This window comes from Babylonia areolata, chromosome 20 (assembly GCF_041734735.1).
Source record: "Babylonia areolata isolate BAREFJ2019XMU chromosome 20, ASM4173473v1, whole genome shotgun sequence".
Classification (NCBI taxonomy): domain Eukaryota; kingdom Metazoa; phylum Mollusca; class Gastropoda; order Neogastropoda; family Buccinidae; genus Babylonia; species Babylonia areolata.
The window spans coordinates 27022321-27045710 of NC_134895.1; the positions used below are offsets into that span (position 1 = coordinate 27022321).

At 39.3% G+C, this 23390-nt stretch overlaps 1 protein-coding gene across 1 annotated transcript in view; it reads right to left on the minus strand.

Moving 5' to 3' along the window:
* Nucleotides 1-23242, minus strand: part of LOC143295356 (EARP-interacting protein homolog) — a 55489-nt gene extending 32247 nt beyond the window's left edge. The window contains exons 1-4 of the mRNA XM_076607011.1: nt 22949-23242; nt 16910-16993; nt 15599-15731; nt 2076-2223 (exon numbers count right to left, since the gene is read on the minus strand). Coding sequence (XP_076463126.1) covers nt 2076-2223; nt 15599-15731; nt 16910-16993; nt 22949-22990 — 407 coding nt within the window. The 5' untranslated portion in view covers nt 22991-23242. The remainder of the gene's footprint in view (nt 1-2075; nt 2224-15598; nt 15732-16909; nt 16994-22948) is intronic.
* Between the last annotated feature and the right edge of the window lie 148 nt (nt 23243-23390).

Genomic DNA, 23390 nt, shown 5'->3' on the forward strand with positions numbered 1-23390 from the left:
CCATCAGAGGCTGACAATGACAAGGTCTGTGTACTCATACTCCACAGCCCAAAGCTGGAAGCACACAGGCGGCCACAGGTGTCACAATGTCTGAATTTTGGACTAAGGAGGACACAGCCCTGTGTCGTCTGTCCCTTGCAGCGGCGAGATGCAGTCGTCTGTCCTCTTCAAAGGCAGCTGTTGCTCTGGAGGTGAGAGACCCCCAGGATGATCTGTCCACAGCAGAGGCTTCAAGCTATCATAGCTGGATACAGCACCATCTGAGGTTGCTCTGCAAGGTGTCTTTGTACCTCAGTTTGGGCCTTCCTGTCTGGTTGACCCCTCCTTGAGCTCACTATACATTAGCTGCCTGGGAATGCAACTGTCGTCCATTCTGATGACAGGACCAGTCCAGCGTAGCTGAGCCTTCAGCAATAATGACTCGATGCTTGTCAAGCCAACTTTGTCTAACACTTTTGGTTTGTCCTGCCAGCAAATGCCCATGATCATGTGCAGTGATCTCATTTGGAATTGTTCTAGCTGCTTGATGTGCTGTCGATACAGGGTCCACGTTTCACACACATACATTAGTGAAGAAAGGTCTACGGCCTTGCTGATCTTTATCTTTTGTAGACAGTCTTATGTCTTTCTGCTGGAGAATCTTTGCTCTCAAACTTCAATGGGCCTGGCTGGCTTTCTGGATTCTTGACGCTGTGTTTGGGGCGGCTTGGACCAGGACCTCCGTTTTTTCCAAGACTGTCAGTTTGAACGGCTTGGATGCTTCTGCAAAGTAGTTGACAATGACCTGCAGGGGGTTCTCCTCATGTGCCATGAGGGCATCCGCAAAGAGGGCTTCAAGGATGAGTTTCTCCAAGGTATTGGTTTGAGCAGCAAGACAACGAAGGTTGAACATGGATCCATCCAGGTGGTACTTGATGTATAAAACCAAGTCCAGATCTTTCACAGCATAGAGTAGGACTTGCGTGAAGATCAAATTGAACATCACAGGGGTGAGGACACAGCCCTGTTTCACTCTGTTTGAGATGTTGAAGGAGTTTGTGTAGTCACCATTGGAAACAACTTGTCCATTCATGTTGTCATGGAAGAGCCATATTAGGGTGGTAAACTTGTGTGGGCAGCCCAGCTTCATCAGGATGGTCCACAAAGCTTCTGTGTTGACAGTGTCAAAAGCTTTGGTCAGGTCTATGAACACTGCATACAAGTCCATCTGCTGTTCCATGCATTTCTCCTGGACTTGTTGCACAGCAAACAGCATGTCTATGGTACTGCAGCCAGGGCGGAAACCACACTGGGCTTTGGGAAGGTTGCTCTCAGATATGTTGGTGATAAGCCTGTTGAGAAGGATGCAGGCAAGTATCTTTCCAGCGATAGAGAAGAGAAATTCCTCTGTAACTGCCACAGTCTGATTTTGCCCCCTTGTTCTTGTAAAGTGCCATAACAGTGGCATCTTGGAGGTTTACTGGCATGTCTTCTTTCTCCCAGATGGTTGAGAGGACGTCATGGAACGCTTTGAAAGCTGTGGTTTGAAGTGCTTTGTACATTTCAGCAGGAGTCCCATCTTTTCCTGGCACTTTTCCACAGTTTATCTGCTTTATGGCAGTCCTGACTTCATCCTCAGTGCACAGTAGGTCGAGGTCCTATGTAGGCTTTTGGGGTATCTTTTGTAGAGCTTCCTGGTCATCAGTAGATGGCCAGTTGAGAAGTTGGCTGAAGTGCTCCTCCCACCTTGCATCATCAATTGCATATCATGGCCAGAGCAGAAAGTGCGGCATTTTGTTGTTCCTATGGTCTATGTAAGGTCAGCTGAACGAAGCGTACAGCAGGTTAGTGGCTAAGCACTCTACATTTATATCTTTTTGTGCACATGAAATAGACACACTCATCCATCAAAACAAACATACGCAGTGACGCACATACTGTTTTCTAATTTTATCATCTTTCTCCTTCTTATTCTGCAGGGAATTGCTCCATTAAATAAAATACACTATAGAGCTCAGAACCAACTATAGAACAATCTCCTGTCCTCCAAACTTTATGCTCCAGACATATAAAGCAAATGAGAGAAAAAAACCCACCCTTTCACATCATGGTCAGAGCTGTCCAGGTGACACAGTAAGTCCAGAGGGGTGTGGGAACTGGAGTGATCATCTGCAGGAGAGCTAGGGTCCACATCATCTGGCAAATGCCATATGGCTGCCCTCAACTCTGACTTGGTTTCTGATGCTGGGGGATACATCAATTATGGTTCATTTCATGATTTCTCTCCTTTGAAGCATATATCTTTTCTTTTCACTTTCTTGCTGCCATTATAGAAATAATAAAAATGATAAGAAGTCTATCTAGACAAAGAGAGAGAGAGAGAGAATGTGAAATTCATTCACTGTAATTTATTGTATGTTGGTTGTTTTTTTTGGGTGGGTGGGTTGGGGGAAGGGCGAGGGGGAGGGGGGTTGTTATACATGTATATGAGCATGTGAGCATCCATGCCAATGACTATATCATAGATGATTGTGATCATACTACATATAACTGAATATATACCTATGCATGTGAGTGAAGTGTCAATGAAGTAACACGAAGATCTGAATCTCACTAACACAGATTGACATAATTGTAAGATTACAAAGAGAGAATGATCAAATATCATTGCAGAATCTTTAAGTGTTTTTTCTTTTTTTTTTAACCATATGCTATTTTCACCATCAATGCTGTCATAATAGCAACAAGAATAATGACAATTATAGCTTTGGTAATAGTTGTGATAATGAAGAAAATACAGATTTTTTTTTTCTTTTTTCTTTCTTTCCTTCTTTTTTCTCTCACAACATTCTGCTTTATCAGTTTCCTACTTACAGGACTGCAACCCATACCATCTCAACATTTTTAACTCTCTCTGGACGAAGGAATGCTCACGCATTCCTACACAAAACGTATTCGGATTCGGACGAAGGAATGGAATAGCATTCTTCGAAAGTAAAATTCCATCACGCGCTGTACACGTGATTTTGTGATTAACCAAGCAGAGTGCGCTATTCTGGGTCACTCCACAATCGAACAGTATGATTGGTCAGCCTGGCATGTGTGGCCTGTCTCACACACACGCTGACAAAGTCACTGACCCGTCTGCTCGCGTGCCAGCCTGTTAGGAAAGCTGGCTCTTCTCAGAATGTTGTGAAGCGAACAAGGCAGTGACGGCAACGTTTTAGGGTTGCCAAAGTACTTGAAATGGTACAAACTGAAGGGTCAGACATTGAAGAGGTGGATGATGACGAAGAAGAAAGCGAATTTAATGCAGAAAGCAAGCATGGGTATGGTGATTCGGGGTGAAAAATTGGCAGTATTTTCTACATATGGCAAAACTGTAAAAATAAGATGAGAAATTTGATTATTTTATATGTACTAGCTCAACACATAATAAACCAGTTCTGAAAGTTTCATTTTCTTACACAGTATTTTGTATTTTTTGTAATTTTTTTCCAAACCCTTACAAATGGGCCGTCTGTGGAGAAAAGCAAGGGAGAAAACTTGTCGTCCCGAGTGAGTTAACAGTTCCAATAAAATAAAAAATACTCATGACAAGTTTCATTTTCAAAACGTTAAAACACAAGGCAACAGCTTCATTCATAAACACAGCAATGGAGTTTCATCTGCAGTAAAAATCATGCAAACATGGTTGTGTTTAACACATACACACACAAATAATTCATACTGTTGTTAACCCAGTCAACAGGAAAAAAACAAAGACTTTCTGAGCTGACACACAGCAAAAGTAAAATCAGAAAAACAACAAACATCCTGCAGACTCAATAAGTCAATTCTAGCACTTTCTCACCAGCTACCAACTCTGGTCAGAATGACAAGAATATTACTGTAGAAGATTACTTTGCTATTTTTCATTCTTACAATTGCAGCAGGAGATACATTTATTTTCCTTTTTAATTCTTACCTTTTATCTTGAGACTGATACCTTCTACTGGTGACAAAGATGCTGAAACCAAAGCTGAATGCTTCCTAAGCACCTGTTGAGCAACATTTGCATCATTTGATGCAAGATTTGTACTCCTTACGAAGTTGTGATGTACAATACTGTGTCCATTTTGCCTGAAGAAATTATCCAGAGTAAAACTGGAAAATACACAGGCAACTACAAATTGTGCAGATTTTTTCTTTCTCATATAAAAAGAAAAAAAAGTTTCCAGATTCTGTCAAATACTGCTTGCTCCAGAAATTCTCTTCAATAACAACTTGATCCAGATGGGCATGATAGTGTGGTGGTGGTCAGAGCACTAGACTTTTAATCTGAGGGTCCTGAGTCTGAATCCCTGCTGTGACTGATGGGTAAAGGATGGAACTTTTTTCTGACCTCCCAGGTCAATACTTATGCAAACCTGTTAGTGCCTTCATCCTGTTTGTGTTCATATACTCATGCAGAACACCAAACACATCTACCATGCACACCCCCAAATATCAAATGTGCCTACCTACATGGCAAAGTAAATATACACCCCCAAAAAAGCCTATTGCATACAAAAGAAGTTGCAGCCCACTAATGTAGGAGAACTCAATACGCAAGTCTTTGCAGCCCACTTAATCCAAGTAGGGTAAGTGAAAGGGTACTATATATCTTCATTTTCATTCCTTGATTTCAGCCAGCTCCTGAGACTCCAATACAGAGTAAATATATAGTGAGAAGTAGCACAGCAGACTGCAGATTATGTCCCTTGTTTCTGGATAGTGCAGCCAGGAAACAATATCTGGTCATGCTGCATTGCTGTATGCTTTTCATACTGTTCTATCATAGTCAAGTCTTCATGTCTGCAAAAACAGACAGGTCCACGGGTCTAAAAATGATTAGAAGAACAATACCCACTATCTCATCTTTTGATAATAAAAGACGCTCTTATCAAAAATAATGCTAGCCAATAGACCACTGGAGAGTTCAGTGCTTACATGATTTATACAGGCACGTCACATTACCTGTGCTCTCAAAGTTGACTGGCTCTCCAACACTGTGAGCAAAACATGTGATCAAGAGAGGCAGAACGAACGAAACCTTTCACCTTTCACCCCGTGACCCATCGGGTCGTGGGGGGGACACAAGGGATGCAGCGGACGTCACTCTCCTCCAGCCTGGTCTGCTCTCGGCCTCAGGCTCCAGCTCTGGCATCTTCAGATCAGTCCAGGTCTTGACGTCATCTGTCCAGCTTCTCCTTGGTCTTCCCCTCTTTCTTCCGCCCTTGATGGTGCCCTGCAGGATGGTCTTACACAGGGTGTTGTGGCGGGTCATGTGGCCAAACCAGGCCAGCTTCCTCCATTTGATGGTGGCCAGGAGGGATTCTTGATGTCTGGCGAAGGCTTCGACTTTGCTCCGGACATAGTCGTTGGTCTTGTATTACCCATGAGATGCGGAGCAGCTTTCGGTAGCATTTCATCTCAAATGCTTGGATTTCAACTTTTTGCTTCGTATCTCGTTTGTTTTCTTATTGTGCACACAATGACAAAACATTGTACAGAGATTGGTTGTAGGAATGGAAGGCTATCAACTGAAGAAATGGAGAACAGCACATGTTTGCTGCTTTTGTCTATGTCTATCACCTTTGGCATTGCTCGTGACTTTGAGTAAAAGTTAGATGCGCATGCGCAAGACCCAAGATGGCCATGGAACTCTCCAGTGGTTTATTCTATTCTTGGTCCTACCCCAGTCCCTCCACAGCAAAAATACTGACATCAATGCCATCAAAAAACAACTAAACATGGCTGAGGTCACACTGACACACTGAATGACTGATCTACCAGGCAGCATGTGGATCACACATGAGGAGTTAGTGTTTTGACTTTTCAAAGGTGAGCAGAAATGCCTGTGAGACAGCTACAGAATTACACAAGTAAAAGCTGATCACGCCATCATCACTGTAATACACGGACACTGTAAGTGTTTAAAAAAGTGCAGTAATCTACTCTCACCACAACAAATCAACATGAAGTAACATTCTGCAAACAGTCCTACAAACTTAATAATGTTAACCAGGGTCAGTGCCAGTCTTTTGTTAAAAAAAAAAAATTATATATATATATATATATATATATATATATATATATATATACACACACATATACATATACAGGGATCGCGTTAACAGGAGGAGTTTGTATTATACTCCATGTTTGGTGTTAAATATACTTACCATGTCAAACTGATGCAAACTAGGCCTATTTGTTTGCGGCTAACAGTGAAAAGACGGGCCCACCGCTCTCAGCCAATCAAACGCCTCTAAAAACTATAAGCGCTTAATCATTCCTTTGGCCAAGGCTCTCCACGCCATCTTGTCAGGTTTACGCTCTGTCTCGTCTTACGCTTTTTTCGGCTATTCAGCGTATCCTTTTGGCCTTATTTTGCGCATGTTTTTCGCGTATTTGATGCATTTTGATTTTCGCTGACACATTTTCACAGCACTCACGCGTAACACTTACGCAAAACAACTTTTACTCCAAGCCGTATCAATGCAACTTTAGGACTGATTTGGCAGCTAGGTTTGCGATACTGAATGAGTGAATCAGACGGTACAAGACAAAGTGTCTGTGCATGCGGAGCACTGCGAGATGCCTACGTGACTCTTTACAGCTACAGCCAATTAACAGAGTACGCGCGCACACAACACTGCTTAGCTGACGAGTTTTGGAACAGAGTGGCGTCATTACAGGGCGTGACCCTGCAGCGGGAAAGTTAAGCCTTGTTTGACTGCTGAACGTTACTCAGCCAGCTGGCAAAATATGATCAAAACTGCTGACCGATCAAGACTGACAGATGCACATGTGGACACGCTGTTGCGCATTGCAATGGAAGGTCCAGCATTGAGCCAGTGCAACGAACTGATTGTCAGGGCTTGCGGTGAATTTCAGCGCCGACGTGAGCGGTGAAAATAGGTGAGTAAACCTTTGATTTAGTGTCATAGGTCTGACGCAATTCTGACTCTAACTTAAGCGTTTTTTTGCCGACTTTGCGTAAGCTGCACGCGTTTTGAAAAAGTCTAGCGTGATCCCTGACATATATATATATATATATATATATAAAATATAAAGTGCTCTCCCCTGACCAGGGAATTTTCAGGATTCAGGGGTAATAAATTAAAAAAAATTCTAGCACAAATACTGTAGTAGTACAGACCAAAGTAAACGTTTTTGTGGAGGAAAATAATTATGGATCTGATTCCAGTCTTTTTTCCCAATCATTTTTAATCATTAAATATTTAGGCATTTTAAAAAGAAGATAAAAATTTGTATGCATTAAAAAAAAGTCTATTTCAACCTCCACAGAATGGCATCCAGAAAGAAAAAACAAAAAACAAAATGCAGCTAGAAATTGCAAATAGCATGTTTATGGTCTGATATATACCTATAAAAGAAAAAAAAGCTTATAAATTTATGATAACGATTCAACGATCACAATACTTGTAGTCATGTAAATGAATAACTGTCCCATAACGATGTAAGTGGGTTCGATCAAGATAAAAAGTCAATCACATTCTCAGAGAGTGAGGTGTCAAGTTTTCCAAACACCAAAGAGCGTCCCCTTTAGAGGAGAGAGTGCTTTGATGATATTCCCTTCCTCCTGGTTGTAACTGATCTGACAAAGTGTCTGCTGTGCATCCTGTTTGTCTCTTTATAAATATATCAGTCAACTGATCAGTGACAAAAAAACATGAAAAAGTAAAAAAAACCACTTGATTCCCATTTGTCGTCTGTCAATCCTGAGATTCAAGAAAATTGTGGATGATTGGCTGTTGCCTTTCCCGGCAGCTGATCAACGTGAAATGACAATTCCTTGACAGCTGAGCCACACCCACTTTAACCCACCCTCTGTCTGGCCTTCGACCTATTGTCTTACACCACTTCTCTATCTCTGCTCCCCCTCTTTTCAAATTGCGTGAAAGTACCGCACCTTCACTGTCAGTCATGGTCACTCACTCAGAAATAATATCTGACTGGACAGATGGACTGAAGAAAGAGATGGATGTTGTTGACAGTTTATTCACTGTTGTTGTCATCACCTTCAAGTTCTAACCAATCATAAGACAAGACACATCCATCTCTGATCATTATACTCATACATAATCATCAGCACAGCTTGCAAAGTTGTGTAAATCCACTGACTGGGACCACTGTCTTCACTTGACAAAGTGTCCAATGTTTTTTGGCATGTAAGGCAGGCCATGTGTGCTCCAAGTGGTCCAGTTAGAAAATCATTATTGAGAAAAAAGAGGTCTTCCACCTGACGAATGCTTATTCAAATAGTATGTTTATAATAAAGACACATGATTAAACTAATCATTCAGTGTCTGTTTATAGTACCAAACTCTGACATGCAGGATGTCAAAGGTCATCTCATAGGCACTCAACTCGTTAAATCATGCCATACACATTGCCTCAAATCTTTTTTTTCCCAGTTAAAAAAAAATACATTTGAACTGAAACATTGGAAGAGATATTTTGCTTCTTATATATGTGCACGTCTACAATACTGGAAACGCCCAGTAAAATTAATGGGGTGCTCAATTGCAGCTTCATTTATAGCTACCTTTGCATATGTTGGGGGATTTTTTTTATTTCAGTGAGATTGGCAACATATTTGTTCAACAAAATAAAGCACTTTTTATCACCAGTTGCGTTTACCTGATTTTAAAATAATTTTATTTTGTCTGTGGTTGTGGCAAAAATGGTGCCAAAAAGTGGGACATGGCTTGGGTTGAAACTTGTTCAACAATCTAATTTAATCAGAACAAGCAATAGAAAACTGAATTAAGTGTGTCCTGCAAGTAAATAAAACAGTAATCCCACTGACAGCAAACCGTTGCAAAACTTAATGCAACAAGATACTTTTGATGCATCCGAAAATACAGCGGTCGTGCGTTTCATTTGTCTCCACTGATATCACCTGCACTGCGTTGTGCCCTCACAACACAGTAGTGCTTCAACTGAATTAAAAATACTCCAAAATGTATCTTAGGGGATCGTTCTTCCTGCTCACGATTCAGTTCGTGGAAATTCGAAGCCAAATGCAAGTTTTGCTGATGCTGTTTCAAGTACGGTACGTTTTGCCTCCACGTGTAGCGCACACAACACATCCTTCTAACTCAGCGATAAAGCCACGCAGCTGTGTACTGCACTCCGAACCGAAAGTGTGTGAGAACACAGACAACGTGTACGTGACAAAAAGCACGATGCCCATACAGGCTAAAACAAGTGCCAGACATTGGCTGAATGGTTTCCATCCCACGCTTAGAAACGCACATCACATCTGCCCGAGTTTTCCACGTGTGTCTGAATCCCGAGCTTGGTGTGTGCGTGTGGCAAGCAAACCAAGGTAAGGATACAATGTTCTTTTTATTGTTTATTATAACAGATATGATTTATCGGACAAAAATTCAGTAAAATAATTAATAATGGTCAATTCTCTCAAAACGTGAATCAATTCACGGCATCTGTAAGTGTATCCATAGTAATTCACAAACGATCCTGTACGACATCAGGCAGTGCATAAAAATATAGGAAACTTTCATATGTTTAAATTGTACGTGCAAGTCTGTTATTTCGCAAAACTTAATATATATTCAGATTTTTTTTTTTTTTTTTTTTTTTTTACAGACGTAACAGAGAATCACGTTCGTGCGGTTCCGCAGAAACGAAAAAATTATTTTCTTGTTTCTCTTGTAGCGCACAGAATGAATAAACATCAGATGGAGCATTTTCGTTGCAGCTTTTTATTTGTGCAAGCTTGATTGCCTGTGTCGTCATTATTAAAGCATTCCGAGCAAAATTGTTTGAGTTTCCAGAAGAAATGCTGCCAGCGAAGAAAGAAAATTCCCGCATTAGTTCACATGCCCGAAGTTTTGAACTCCACTGCAACGCACGCTCGTGAAATTGTTGTTATGAAGCAACAGACTGATGTCTATGGAGGAAAAGCGAACAGTTACTGTTTTTTGATTACACGGTCCAATTAAAGACATGTAACTGTTTAAATCTCCAGACAGTTCTTAAAAGTTGGCTGTTCATGAACGTGAGTTACTGTAGAGACGAAATATTTTGCGACATTGTTTCCCTGTAGCACACGATCTCCACGCATGTTATTTCTTTTTTTCTGCTGGCGACAAGAAATGTACTTATTTTTGAAGATGAATGCTCTAGCTGCAAATTTAAGAAAAAAAAAAAGACAGATTATGGCTGTCTTGCCACAAGAATTCGTTGGCAACAGTGGAAGCGAATCACATCTATTTAACCCTTTCGCTGCCAGGAAAATAAGATTTAAGTGAAATCTATTTGCCAGGGTTTTTTCACAAAAAACGGGTATAAATTTTCAAAAAATTCTGTGCTCTTTGTTATTGGAGAAAGACCCATAAAAGTATATATTTTCTGAAAGGGAAATGAATAAAGAATACAAAACACATGATGTTTTCCCATTTTATGCATTTTAAGTGACATGCTGTTGTTTTGAAATCAGTGTTTTGTTTTTTGTCACATTTTCAACTTGTTCATTACAAACATTAGTCTGGTAATTTGCACAAAAATATCATTTTCTGGACAAATGGATATCTGCACACACAAAATCATACTAGAACAACCACAATATAAAAAAACTGAAAAAGAAATAGATGCATTGTGACTTCTGCAAGTGATAATATGGATGTGAGGCCACGCCCCCTCAGTCTCCACCCCCCTCCTCTTCACCCCTCTCACACCGTCACTTCATCAGACCGCGTTGGCTGAGTGCCAAGAAAATAGCTCATACGGTGCCCTGCTAAAAATTCGTCTGCTAGAGTTGAACAGCCTGCATCACTCACTGATAGTTGTATCTTGGCCACTCTCTTGATTGCTCCCTTTATTTTCTATCAAATCGTCCTATAAATGTTCACCACTGTCTTCTCCTTCGAATTTATGCTCCAATTCTTTCTGAGCATTAGCTAAAGAAAGTAATCTTGGTTGATTTAGTTCGCCACGAGCGCATGTCTTGAGCACGGAGTCAGTCCGACATTTTGTTGAGCGAGCGAGGAGAGGAGCCAGGCAAAGACTGCGGCCAGTAACCCAACCAAAACGTTCAAATAAAGGACTGCCTTATGACGCAGATGGTGTTTCTAGCTATGAATAGAATCCAGAAAGATTCCCCAAGCTAAAGCTACCAGCATTTTTGTCAACGAACTGAATGCAAAGCAGGGAAAAGTCAGAATATTTCGATGACGAGTTATCTCGTCATGCAGGCAGCGAAGCATACATGCTTGTCATGACGAGTTATCTCGTCATGCAGGCAGCCTAGGGGTTAAATGACGGTTATCGCTTCCTCGTTACGCACATTTCTGACCGCGTTATTCTGAAACTAACTCAGCACATACATTGTGCTTCAGTTGTTTTTTGATCGTTCTTGTGTGACGCGTTACTTTTGAATAGCTATTAATAAAATACTTGTGTAAAAGCGGATTAAATTATACTTCTTGTTTGTGCGCTACAGAGAAACCTCTCTCTCTCTCTCTCACTCTCATATTGGCACCCATCACAAAACTGAAGGTTTATTACTTGTATATTATTTATTTATTTAATTTTTATTCGTATATTTATATGTTTATTTATAGTCAATCAAATTATATTTCATGCCTAACAAAAAACAAAAACAAAAAAACACACATAAACTGCCGTGCATACGTTTCAAACATGTACATTCTTGTAAATCAGAATATTATGCCATTTATGTCAAATGTATCTTTGAACACAACTTAAATTACCACCAACAACAACAAAATGAAATAGTGAAGTTGTTTGACATATAAATTGAATACTTGTAAACTTGTTTGTTCCATGTTTTCTTCAAGTATAGATTTCTATTGAACAGGACAATATGCGCATCTCTGCCATCCATTATCCTGGTCAAGCAGCTGAGCCTGATGTCTCTGTTGATCCTGCACCACCTACTGACCAATCTGTTCTTGGTCATTGTGGTGACAGCCTGCTGCCTCCTTCGTCCCCTTCTGCTTCCCATCAGCAGACCACCATTCATGGGTCACCCGCTTTGCCTGACAGTCTTAATGATGATGTGATTTCGACATCAAGTTTTGGGGATGATCCACCATTGGAAGAGGTATTTAACTTCTTTGTATTTATTTAATTGTAGAGCTTCTGTGTTGTCACTTTTTTCAATGCAAGTTGTTTCAACAGTTTTAAAAAATGTACAGCTGTAGATGGGTATTTATAGTCATGACATCTTAAATTGTCACTGAATGTATGGGTATTGTTTAACTGCTATTTCTTTCACTTCTCAGCTGCCACAGCTGTCTTCAGCAAACCTGATGGACCCACTTCCTGGAGACGATCATGCTTCTACCTTTGAAGATGACACAAGCAGTGCTTCTGGAAATGCAGGCAATGACGACAGGTGTGTAATATTTTTGTCTATCTACATCAACATGAAACTTAATAATTATTTAAAAATGGCAAGCCTACACAAACATTAAATATGACTTTCTTGCACAGAATTATTGCTTTTTAAGTTTAACTTGCAGGACATGTTAAGGACATGGTATGATCTTGTGATTACAGGATCCAGTATGGCAGTTGGGTGAAGGTGAAATTTCAAGCAGGCGGAGGTAGACATCAAGTCTAATTCTACAATGGAATGGAAAGGATACATTGCTTTAAAGGAGCACCACCGTCATCATTTTGTCCATTAGAATATTAAGTTTTAAAAAACCCCACCTGCTTCAGGCTGTAAAAATGTACACAGGCATCTTGACTAAATGAATAGTAGAATGTGACGATCAGATTTTATCAATACTATGGCACCTACAATTTTTAACATTGAAACTTTTTCTTCCTTTTATCACATAATACAATAATTAAAACATTTATTCACAGGTGTGTGTGTGTGTGTGTGTGTGTGTGTGTGTGTGTGTTTTGCAGGTTCTGCAGTCAGGTCATGAGACTGGTCAAATTTCTGCGAGACAGAGGTGGATACTTCTGCTTTCCAGATATAGATGACATTGCCAGGGTGGCCAATGACAGCCTGAGTCTTCTGCAGCCACCGACCATCAACCAACGCGGGCACCATATTTTCACTGTTTAGAACTAGAATCCAAGGATTAAATCGCAATTTGAATTGATGAACTAGTCGGGTTTTTTCACTTATGACTTCCAGCAATGAAAGAATTAGATAAATTAGTGCACCACAACTTGTATATATATATGTCACTGTGAAATCCAAAATGTTATTGCCACTGGAATCCAAGACATTTTAAAGTCCAGCCAACTTGAATAAACTGTTTAAAATCCAGCAGACATAGTTATTGCTGACAGCAAAATTTTAAGTCCTACAGACTAAAATTATCAGTGTTAAACAACTGTCACTGAAGACTCTTTGAAAGCTAATGAATCTCATGAATCAAGAGCATCAAAGTGTCAAAACAGTAGTTTATTCCAATGTTGCTTGATGGAATCCCAGATCATTTAACATTTGGATTCCATGTAATGCACGCAACATTTCTCATTTACATAAATATAACTATGCCGAAATGTTAATCATTGTCATGGAAAGAAAGCTATTAATATCTGAACTAAAATAAATCAAGAGATGTCCATGTCACAGCATTACCATTGTTAGTGCAAAATTGTTCAACCACAATGTTGCGTGCATGACAGTTTCCACCCACACATAAGCATATATATTCAGAATATGAATAACTTTTTCTTTTCAAGTTTACTATAGGATACATCACCTTGAGTGTTGATGGCAACAGCCAACATCCTTTGCATGAGGCCATGTTATTTTATTAAAAACCCAGTGATAAATGGAAACCATGAAATGCACATCATGCCAGTCACCTTGGTCTACATTTTGCGATTTTGAGTGAAGTCTGTTTAAAATCTCTGTTCATTTTTGAATTTTTTTTATTAAAGGAATGTCTAAACTCATCAAAAAATGTGTTTTGGTTGTTTTTTTACTATTTTTAATTTCTCACCCTCATGTCCCGGGTCTTATTCCAGTATTGTAGATGTACACATATGTATTATTACTGTATGTATATATATATATATATATATATATATATATATATATATATACATATTAACTTAATTACTAATGGAGTTCATATTGCTTCCTCCTTTTAGAATAAGTTATAAAGTGTAAGGAACAATTCACAATGATCATTAACAAAAATAACACAATAAGAAACAATGCCACACCACCACCCACCCCCACCCTCTGAAAACAGTTTTAAAAACTCAGTATAAAATATATCACTAAAATATGAACCATCACATTCATGATGACAGAAAGATAGTTTTACTTGTATTTTTCTCCGCTATTCAACTGTTTAACTCTTTCGTTCCTATTTTTCTATGAACCATTACTCCCCCTTGTTCCGAGATCCCCACCATTCGCATATTCCCTTCATTCCTGGATTTAGGGAAGAGAAAGAAAGTATGAAGCAGGGTACTTATTTTGGAGGCTTACGGTAACGTGGCTCATTACAGTACACTAAGATTGTCTTATACTGTTGTGTTCAGAATTGATGTGTGAAGTGGACTGAGACCCTGCTGACACAAAAGGGTGACATCTCTGGTGGCACTCAGGTGTAAAACAGGTGACTTTGGGGTCAAACACAATGCATACAACTACGTACTACATGCAGGACAGTGTTCTGCTTGCAGAGTATGCACATCATGCAGGTACTAACCGAGTAGTGCCTCATATGTATCTCAGTGCCACACTGCTAGTCATATCCATGAAAAACTGTCACAATTGTCACTACTATTGTCATTATCACATGAATGATTCGAACTTTGTCTCAAAGAGAATATATGCCTTTCACTACACTAGCAGTCACTGAGCCAGAATCAGATCATTATCTACACAATTCTTGAACAAAAACTATTCAGAAACAATACTGTCTCTAAATACGCATGTCCATGTCACAATCACCACGTAATATGCCACACAAAGGTGACACATGTGTGATATACCTTGAAGCAATCATGCCAGTTACTGCACAAGTATACACCACAATTTTCACACTTCTTACGTTTTTTTAACTTTTCATCACCCGCTATCTGTGTTTCTGTAGCAACAGCTAATTGCACTCTCTCCTTATCATTCATTTGAAACAGATCAAAATCATTATCTGTTAGAGCGTTGTAAAACTCATCATCAAAAAACTGGTCACAATCTGAACTTTCTACACATTCCGTTTTTCTGTGTCCGTGTGTCTACACAACACATCGGCAAGAATGTAGCGGCGCCCACTTTCCCACGGCCTAGGTAGGGGGAGGGGGTGTCTGGCATCCATTCCACTCATAAACACTACCCCGTTAGTGACCCGGTCAAGGATAGATGACGTGCACTGATGACGCGACTCGCGGGAAGTTCAAAGCGCTTACCGCGAGAACCGATTTTCCGTGCTGCAGGAAGGAAAGGGGGAATTCTCTGCTGCACGGTTTTCCGGCCTCCAGGAATGAAGGGTAAAAATCCTGAAAACCGGAAAACCGTGCTGCAGGGATAAAAAAACATCATGCATGATTGAACAAGCAGCTAAAAAGCCTAGTAAAAAAAAAACCTGCTCACTTTTGTTGTAGCAAGTAGCCAAGATGGAGCTGTCAAAAGTAGCAGCACTGATGTGCCACACTTCCCCTTCTCTGTGCAGGAAGACGTTTTTGTTGATCACATTGTTCTCATCATCAAAATCAATGTGGTGGACCTGCAACCAATTTATCTAAATGAAAATATACATGTGTTTACACACACACACACACACACTCCCTCTCCCCCTCCCAATCTATCAGTATCACCCATGTAATATCATTTAAAATGGAATGATACAAAACTAAAAGATGCCCTCCCTCTCCACTCCATTACATACAATGGTGACACACACAATTTTAGCTCATTTATGAACATCTATACAAATTTCACAATCACTATGAACTAGTATATAGTTATAAATTCATAGGGAAGAAGAAAACAGAAACACTTAGACAAAACATGTTGTCCAAGACAATCCATTGGAAGTAGGAATTCATGGTGAATGACTTAAGCGAGTCCAAGTCTAAATGCAAACTAAAAGGGCTGAAACTTAGTCCAGCCATTTTGTTAGACTGCCCTTCATATGCACATTGTGAAAGAAAAATGGTGCATTTGTTTTTGTTCAGTACTGCAATTGATGAGAACAAATATTTTGTGACAGAACACACGCACTAGAATTGTAGAAGTGTATAATGATGATCAATTTCTGAAAAAAAATCTGGTTTCACTCAACAGGTTATTCAGTATTGTACATTTGACAGATTCAGTTAGAAATGAACCTGAGTATGTGTAGGACAAATGAGGTGCTGTGCCCACTGTATTTCAAGTGCAACTGACATTATAAACATTTGTCATGGGTGTTTTTCAAAACATTGTAGTGACTTGGTTGTTGCTTGTCAACCAAATGCATGTAACTCAATCTCTCATGATAGTCATGCCCTCTGGACACAACTGAACCAGTGGATCTTCATGCCAGCACAACATCAGGTTTGACAAACCAAGTGCATATTTCACTCCTTGTAGCAACTGACAAATGTCTGCATGTGAAATGCATTGGCTGCAGCAAAAGTATTGACATTCAAGGTCCAGATGTTTTGCTTTACACCCAACATTGGTAAGTCAGTCTCCATGCACTGGACCCAAGACTTCAACAGCAAGTCATGAAAATGAAAAAAGCAAAAGTTAAAATTCATAAATTAATCTGATATCAAGTTATCAACAATCCAGATTCTGTAATAATAAGTATATTAAAATATATAATAAATTTTCTTAAAATTAACGATATGGTTTACTTCTGCAAATTCAATAAGATCAAGTGAATTAAAAAAAATCAATGATAAAATAAATCTGCACCTGGTTTTCTGACCGCAGAGACTGTGTCCCCACAAGAAATCGTATTCTGTCGGTCTCTGCTGTTTGACTAGTCAGAGACCGAGCCTGCAGACAGTAATAAATCATATAAATGGTAACATTTTCAAAAACAGCCATGAAAAGAATGAAATCAAAACATTCGTGTCAATTGTACAGTGTAGGTTCTAGTCAAGAGTTTAAAATGATAATAATATTAATAATAATACAGGTTTTCTATGGTGCGATATCCAGCACTGATGCTGCTCAAAGCGCCTTACATCATCCAGTTGACTATAAACATGCCTTAAAAAACACATCAACCGCTATCTGACAATGGATAACATCCAGTGTGTTCATATGAATGAAAAGGCAAATTTAAGAGATGAATCAGATTATAAAATTAAAAGCTATGAAGTAAGTAAGGCTTAGATTAAAACAAAAAGCATTTCATAGAACACACACACACACACACACACTCACAAGCACACACATACATATGCGCACACACACATACACACACACACACACACATATATATAGATCTCCCTCCCTTACAGAAACACACACACACACACTCACACACAGACACACACACGCTGACATTAAATATCAACTGTGCTAAAACCAAAATTGCATAAGCATTAAGATATTTCTGTTTTCTAACATAGAATTCTGTTCGGACATACTAACATGCCTACACACTTACACACGCGTACCAGAGCACTGTACCCTCACAAACACATGCACGCACGCACACACACACATTCACACACACACACACACCCATTAAAAATAACCAGATAGAAAAAATGCCATCACATCTAAGACCAAAACTACATAAACTACACAATGCATTAAAACAGGACTACAAAAATACTAGTACAAAGATACTTGTTAACAGGCATACCTTGGTTTAACCATTCCGCCAAGAACAAAAATTCTTATGGAAATTGGAAAAGGTAAGTTTTCAGATCTGACTTAAAGGAATGTAGATCAGAGGCATTTCTAAGAGATGAAGGTAGAGAGTTCCACACTTGAGGAACTCTGAAAGACTCATTTCCAGCGCATTTGAGATTAGTCCTTGAACTTTAAGCAGCTTTTCAGAACTGGATCTTAATGTTCTGTGGGTTCATATGTTTCCAATACAGAGATACAATGGAAGAGACTTGTCAAAATGTTTAAAGGCGAGTGTTGCTAACTTATAGTGAATGTGGGGGACTCAACTGGAAGACAGTGTAACCGATTCAGCAGAGGTGTAATATGATCAGATTTCTTTCGGGCGAGAACCAGTCGTGCAGCATTGTTCTGAATTTTCTGTAATCTGTTGATGGAGGAAGATGGTAAACCTGCAAAAGTGGAATTGCAGTAATCCAGTCTGGACAGGACAAAAGAGGAATCAACTGAGCCATATTTTTCTCGTTATGTAGGGTCTGACTGAGGCTAGCCTTCAGAGATGAAAATTACATGACCAACACAAGAATGAAATTTAGTCATTCATAGTCGAGGTTTGATCGAGATATACACCCAGGTATTTGGCTGATGTTTGAAATGCTACTGAAGCAGGGCCAAACGTAACTGGGTCCTTTTCTGCTGCCTTAAGACGAGTTAGGTCTCCAACGGCTAAGAGTTCAATTTTGTCTTCATTGAGCTTTAGCTTGTTTTTGTCCATCCATGTTTTTACATCAGCTACACAAGCTTCCAATTCAGTAATGACTGTTTTAAAATCAGATGGTGGAGCGGCTTTTTGTAATTCTGTGTCATCTGCATATTCATGGTAACCAAATGAGTGCCTTTTGAAGATGTCAGACAAAGGCTTAGTGTACAAAGTGAACAAGATAGGCCCTAAGACTGATCCCTGAGGGACACCAAACACAAGAGGAATGACTTTAGAGGTGCTATGTTTTACTTTAACCTTGAGTTGACGATTTGAAAGATATGAAGAAAACCATTTTAAAGCAGTAGATTTAATGCCAAAGGTAGTGCTAAGAGGACTGATAAGAATTTGGTGGTCAATTGTATCAAATACCGCTGACAGATCTAAAAATGCCATTACAGATGTAAGTCTTTTGTCTGTGTTTGAGAGGAGACTATCTGTGACCGAAAGAAGGGCTGTTTCTGTGTTATGGCTTTTCCGATAAGCTGACTGACAAGTTTCAAGCAGGCCGTTTTCATTAAGATGTTCCTGGAGCTGATGTAACACAACTTTTTCAATGAGTTTAGAAATGAAAGAAAGATTAGAGACAGGTCTCTAAAAGAGGGGTGACAATGGCCAATTTAAGACAATCATCAACAATGCCTGACTCTAGAGAATGATTAATAATTCTGGTGATCAAAGGGAGAAGGTCATCAAGACATAATTTCAAAAGGTTAGTGGGCAATGGATCAAGGTCACAGTTCTTACTTGGAGATTTAAGAATAAAATCTCTTACAGCTCTTTCGGAGACAGGCCTGAAACATGTCATTAAATTTCCTTTAAAATCATTGAATCTGTCCTCTGGTGGGCTAGCATCCAGTTCTTGTCAGATGTTTACAATTTTGTCATTAAAATAATTACTAAAATCATCAGGGAGATCCTGAGGAAGAATGTTTTTTGGCAGCAACAGTTCCCTACTTTTGCCAATGAGCTGGTTTGATACAGCATTGAGCTGTTTGGACGTGGAACACTGACTGATGGAGGCGCTGAAATGTTGACGCTTTGCAGCTGTCTGCATGTCATTCAGTTTTTTACGCTCCTTGACATATGCAAAAGAAATCAATTCACCTTAAAAATAACTTGTATTTATGATTATGATTCAATTCACAATCTCAAAATATCTGACCTAGGAAATAGGCTCTATTTGTTAGATTTCAAATTCTTTGACATTTTTTCAGTTTCTCACTTCTTCTTTTTTTCTTCTTAATACAAAAACGAAAGCTAAACTGATGTCAATACTTGATGCTTTTCATTCATGATATCATGTATACATGTTACTATATATGAAATACATGGAATGGCTATTATAACAAACCAACCAATTATTTTCGTACTGAAATGTTAATCTGGAAACTTCCACCTAAGTTTATGCTCAATTTTAACAGTATAAACTGTTGCCAGTACAAACACATTTCATGTTTTTATTCCATGTGTCAACAGTAAATTATACATACACACCTGTATGAACATGCACACACATGCAAATGTACATGCACACAATTAATATTCACACAATTTTCAGTGCACACATTACCCACTTGGAGTTGGACTGATTCAATCACATGCACATACAAACATGTCCACACATAAAAATACATTGTCAAGTATATCACTGAGTGCTGCCTGCTACCTGTATGATGTGTGCATGCATGCATGTGTATGAGTATGTGCATGTGCATGTGCATGTGTGTGTGTGTGTGTTTTCTTCAGTTTAACGTCTATTCACTATAAGTGTTTTTAGACAGAAAGGAGTAAAAAAGTGTATAAAGGAAAGGGAATGTATGTGAATATTAGTGTTAAAAAAGAAAGAAAAAAAAAAGAAAAAAAAGTTCATGTTATGTATCAGAGGAAAAGTATATTATAAGAAAAAGTCTAAAGAGGTTGTGGTGTGTATTGAATGAGTTGTCATGGGAAGGAGAATATGTATATGCATATCAACAAGTATTAACCTACAACAATGTAAATATAAATAACAGTATTAAAAATAATACATCAAAGGAGGATACCAAGTGGACTGGAGTTTAAAATTTCTGAAAACATTCTAAGCAATGAATAATCATTCAAAATCTTTTCAGTGACTAATGAAATATTGGAAGAAAAGTCATCAACTACATCTTTTGGAAGTAACTGTCTTATGCTCGGACAATGAATGAGTAGATGGCTTACAGTTATTTGCTTTCCGCATATACATTTTATATTTTTAGAAAATTTTGTATGAAAGGCATTTAAACGAAGTCTGTACATTAGACTTGTAATTTGTCTTGAATGTGCTGCTGGTGTCGAATTTAGAAAATGTTTGGGATTAGCTGCATTCTTTGTGTTTACACAACATTGGTAATATTGATTATTTGAATCTATAAGTAATTCTTAAATTGATTTCTTGATACATTTTCTATACAGCTAATGCATTCATGTAGATCTAACTGGATGTCAAGTTGTATTGCGCCTTCAAAATTAGTACTGCTCTTCTAGCTGCTTGGTCTACCCACTCATTTGAAGATATTACACAGTGCGAAGGTACCCAACAGAAAGTTATTTTAATGCCCTGTTTTGTCAATTGGTGAATAATATGTTTTATTTCCATTGTCATCTCAATTCGCTTCTTTGAATTTGGAGATTCTATAGCTTGTAATACTGACTTTGAGTCAACACATAACAAAATTTCACTTACAGTTTTTGGAATGTCTGAAATGTGTGTGTGTGTGTGTGTGTGTGTGTGTGTGTGTGTGTGCATGTGCACTCACGTGCCCTTGCGTGCTCACACACTTACAGGCATAATCAAATAAAAGAATACAGGTACAGCCAAGTATCTTTCAAGGAGGCAAGAAAAGAAAACCATCATCCACTTCGTCGGCAAGTGATACAGCAGCCAGCCCACAATCAGAACATAGCACTGTCAAGCAAGATAGGAAAAAAACAGAAACAGCAAGATGAAATTAATCAGCAAGAATTGGACAGTGAAGAAACTTCTGAACAAATCAACAAAATACCAGTTAATATAGCAACAATGGAGGACATAAAAGACATAGAAGAAATGATAGACAAAGTATTTACAACAATGGTACAGAGAAAAGAAGTTCTTGAAAATGCAGTCTTCACTGTCCAGAAAGAAAAGGACAAGCTAAGGGAGGAGGTGACCTATTTAAAGAAGATAAACGTTGATCTTCCGGACCAACTGACACAGCAGCAGGAGGCCAGCAGTCTATGATCTTCTGTCAATGACAAGGAGCAGCATGACAGAAACTGGAACGTGCTGGTGTATGGGGTGAAAGAGGTGCAAGGGGGACAAGAGGAAACTGTGGCGGATTGTGTGAACAAAGGTGTGGACATATTCTGTCAGAAATTGTGTGTAGGTGTGACCCCTGACGACCTGGAGATAGCGCACCACTTAGCCCAGTGGAACCAGACCCCGCCCCATCCTAGCCTCTCCCCCACCCCCCTCTCCCCCCAACCATCCTAGCCCGCCTCTTCTCAAGACAGGTCAGGAGCACTGTGCTGAAGATCAGGAGAAAGTTGAAGCAGACTGGCATTTCTGTGTTGGAGAATCTGACAGTGTCAAACTTCAGACTGCTTTCCAGAGCAAGACAGCACTCAGCTGTGTTAGCAGCATGTTCCTCGAACGGAAAAATTTTGACAAAATTGAAAAATGGCAAAGCTGTGAAGCTGGATATATTTGCAGATGTTGATGATAAACTTAACAAAGCTATGACAGGTTAAAGTGGTGCCATGTAACTGTGTGTGTGTGTGTGTGCATGTGTGTGCGTGTGTGGTAAGTGATGCCATGTAGCTGTGTGTGAGTGTGAGCGTGTGTGTGCGTGCACGCCCGCGTGTGTGTGTGTGTGTGCACGCGAGTATGTGTATCAGAGTGTGTGGTAAGTGATGCCATGTAGCTGTGCACGCATGCACACACACACATGTATGTTTGAGAGTGCATGCATGCGAGCATAAAAATTGTGTGCGTGCCAGGATCTGCAAGCATATAAAATACAGGCGGGTGTGTATGTGTATGAATGCTGTAGGTGTGTGAGTGTATGTGGGTGCGCACTCATGCATGTTTGAGTGTGTATGTCATGTGGCTTTCTGTTTAAATGTGTATGTGCACTATTTAAGAGTGCACGAGCAAATAGACCGTTCTGTACTCCAAGACTGAATGAACTTGAGAGAAAAAAGGATAACCTGAAAAAGAGATGAGAGTGAGGGGGAGAAAAAAAGAGATTGCATTCTTCATTAATATTGCTGTTTCTGCACAAACTCCAGTCGATTGGAAAATACATAAACAAATCGAAAACCAAACAGTAATCTTTGGAGTAATTACGAAAATATAGTATAACTCTATAAAACAAGCCTACCTGAAATTCAAGCCCATAGATAACGGGAGCTTCGTCTTCCATTGATTTAGAAAGTTAGCAATGTCGCAGACAGCAGAAGTGAGCAAGAGAAAGTAGGCTACAAGCCACAAGACCGATCAAATGAACACTACTAAATCCTTTGTAAATTCCCACTGCTGGTAACCCCAACGCTGAAAAACACACGAGAACCTATACCCCCCACCACCTCTGAACTTTTCAGAACCACCCAACAAATATAACAAGTCAATGCAACGTTTAACCCTTTCAAAGTGTTTTTGACCACGTCTGTGCTTGAAGACTGAAATACGCATGCGCATATCGTCTGCTTTCCAAGGGGATCAACAAAATACAGTGCATTGAATGCTGTTATCTCTTCGTCTGTATTCAAATTTCCTACCGGCGTGGGGAAAGTATATAAAGGTTTTGGGTAGTATTCATCAAA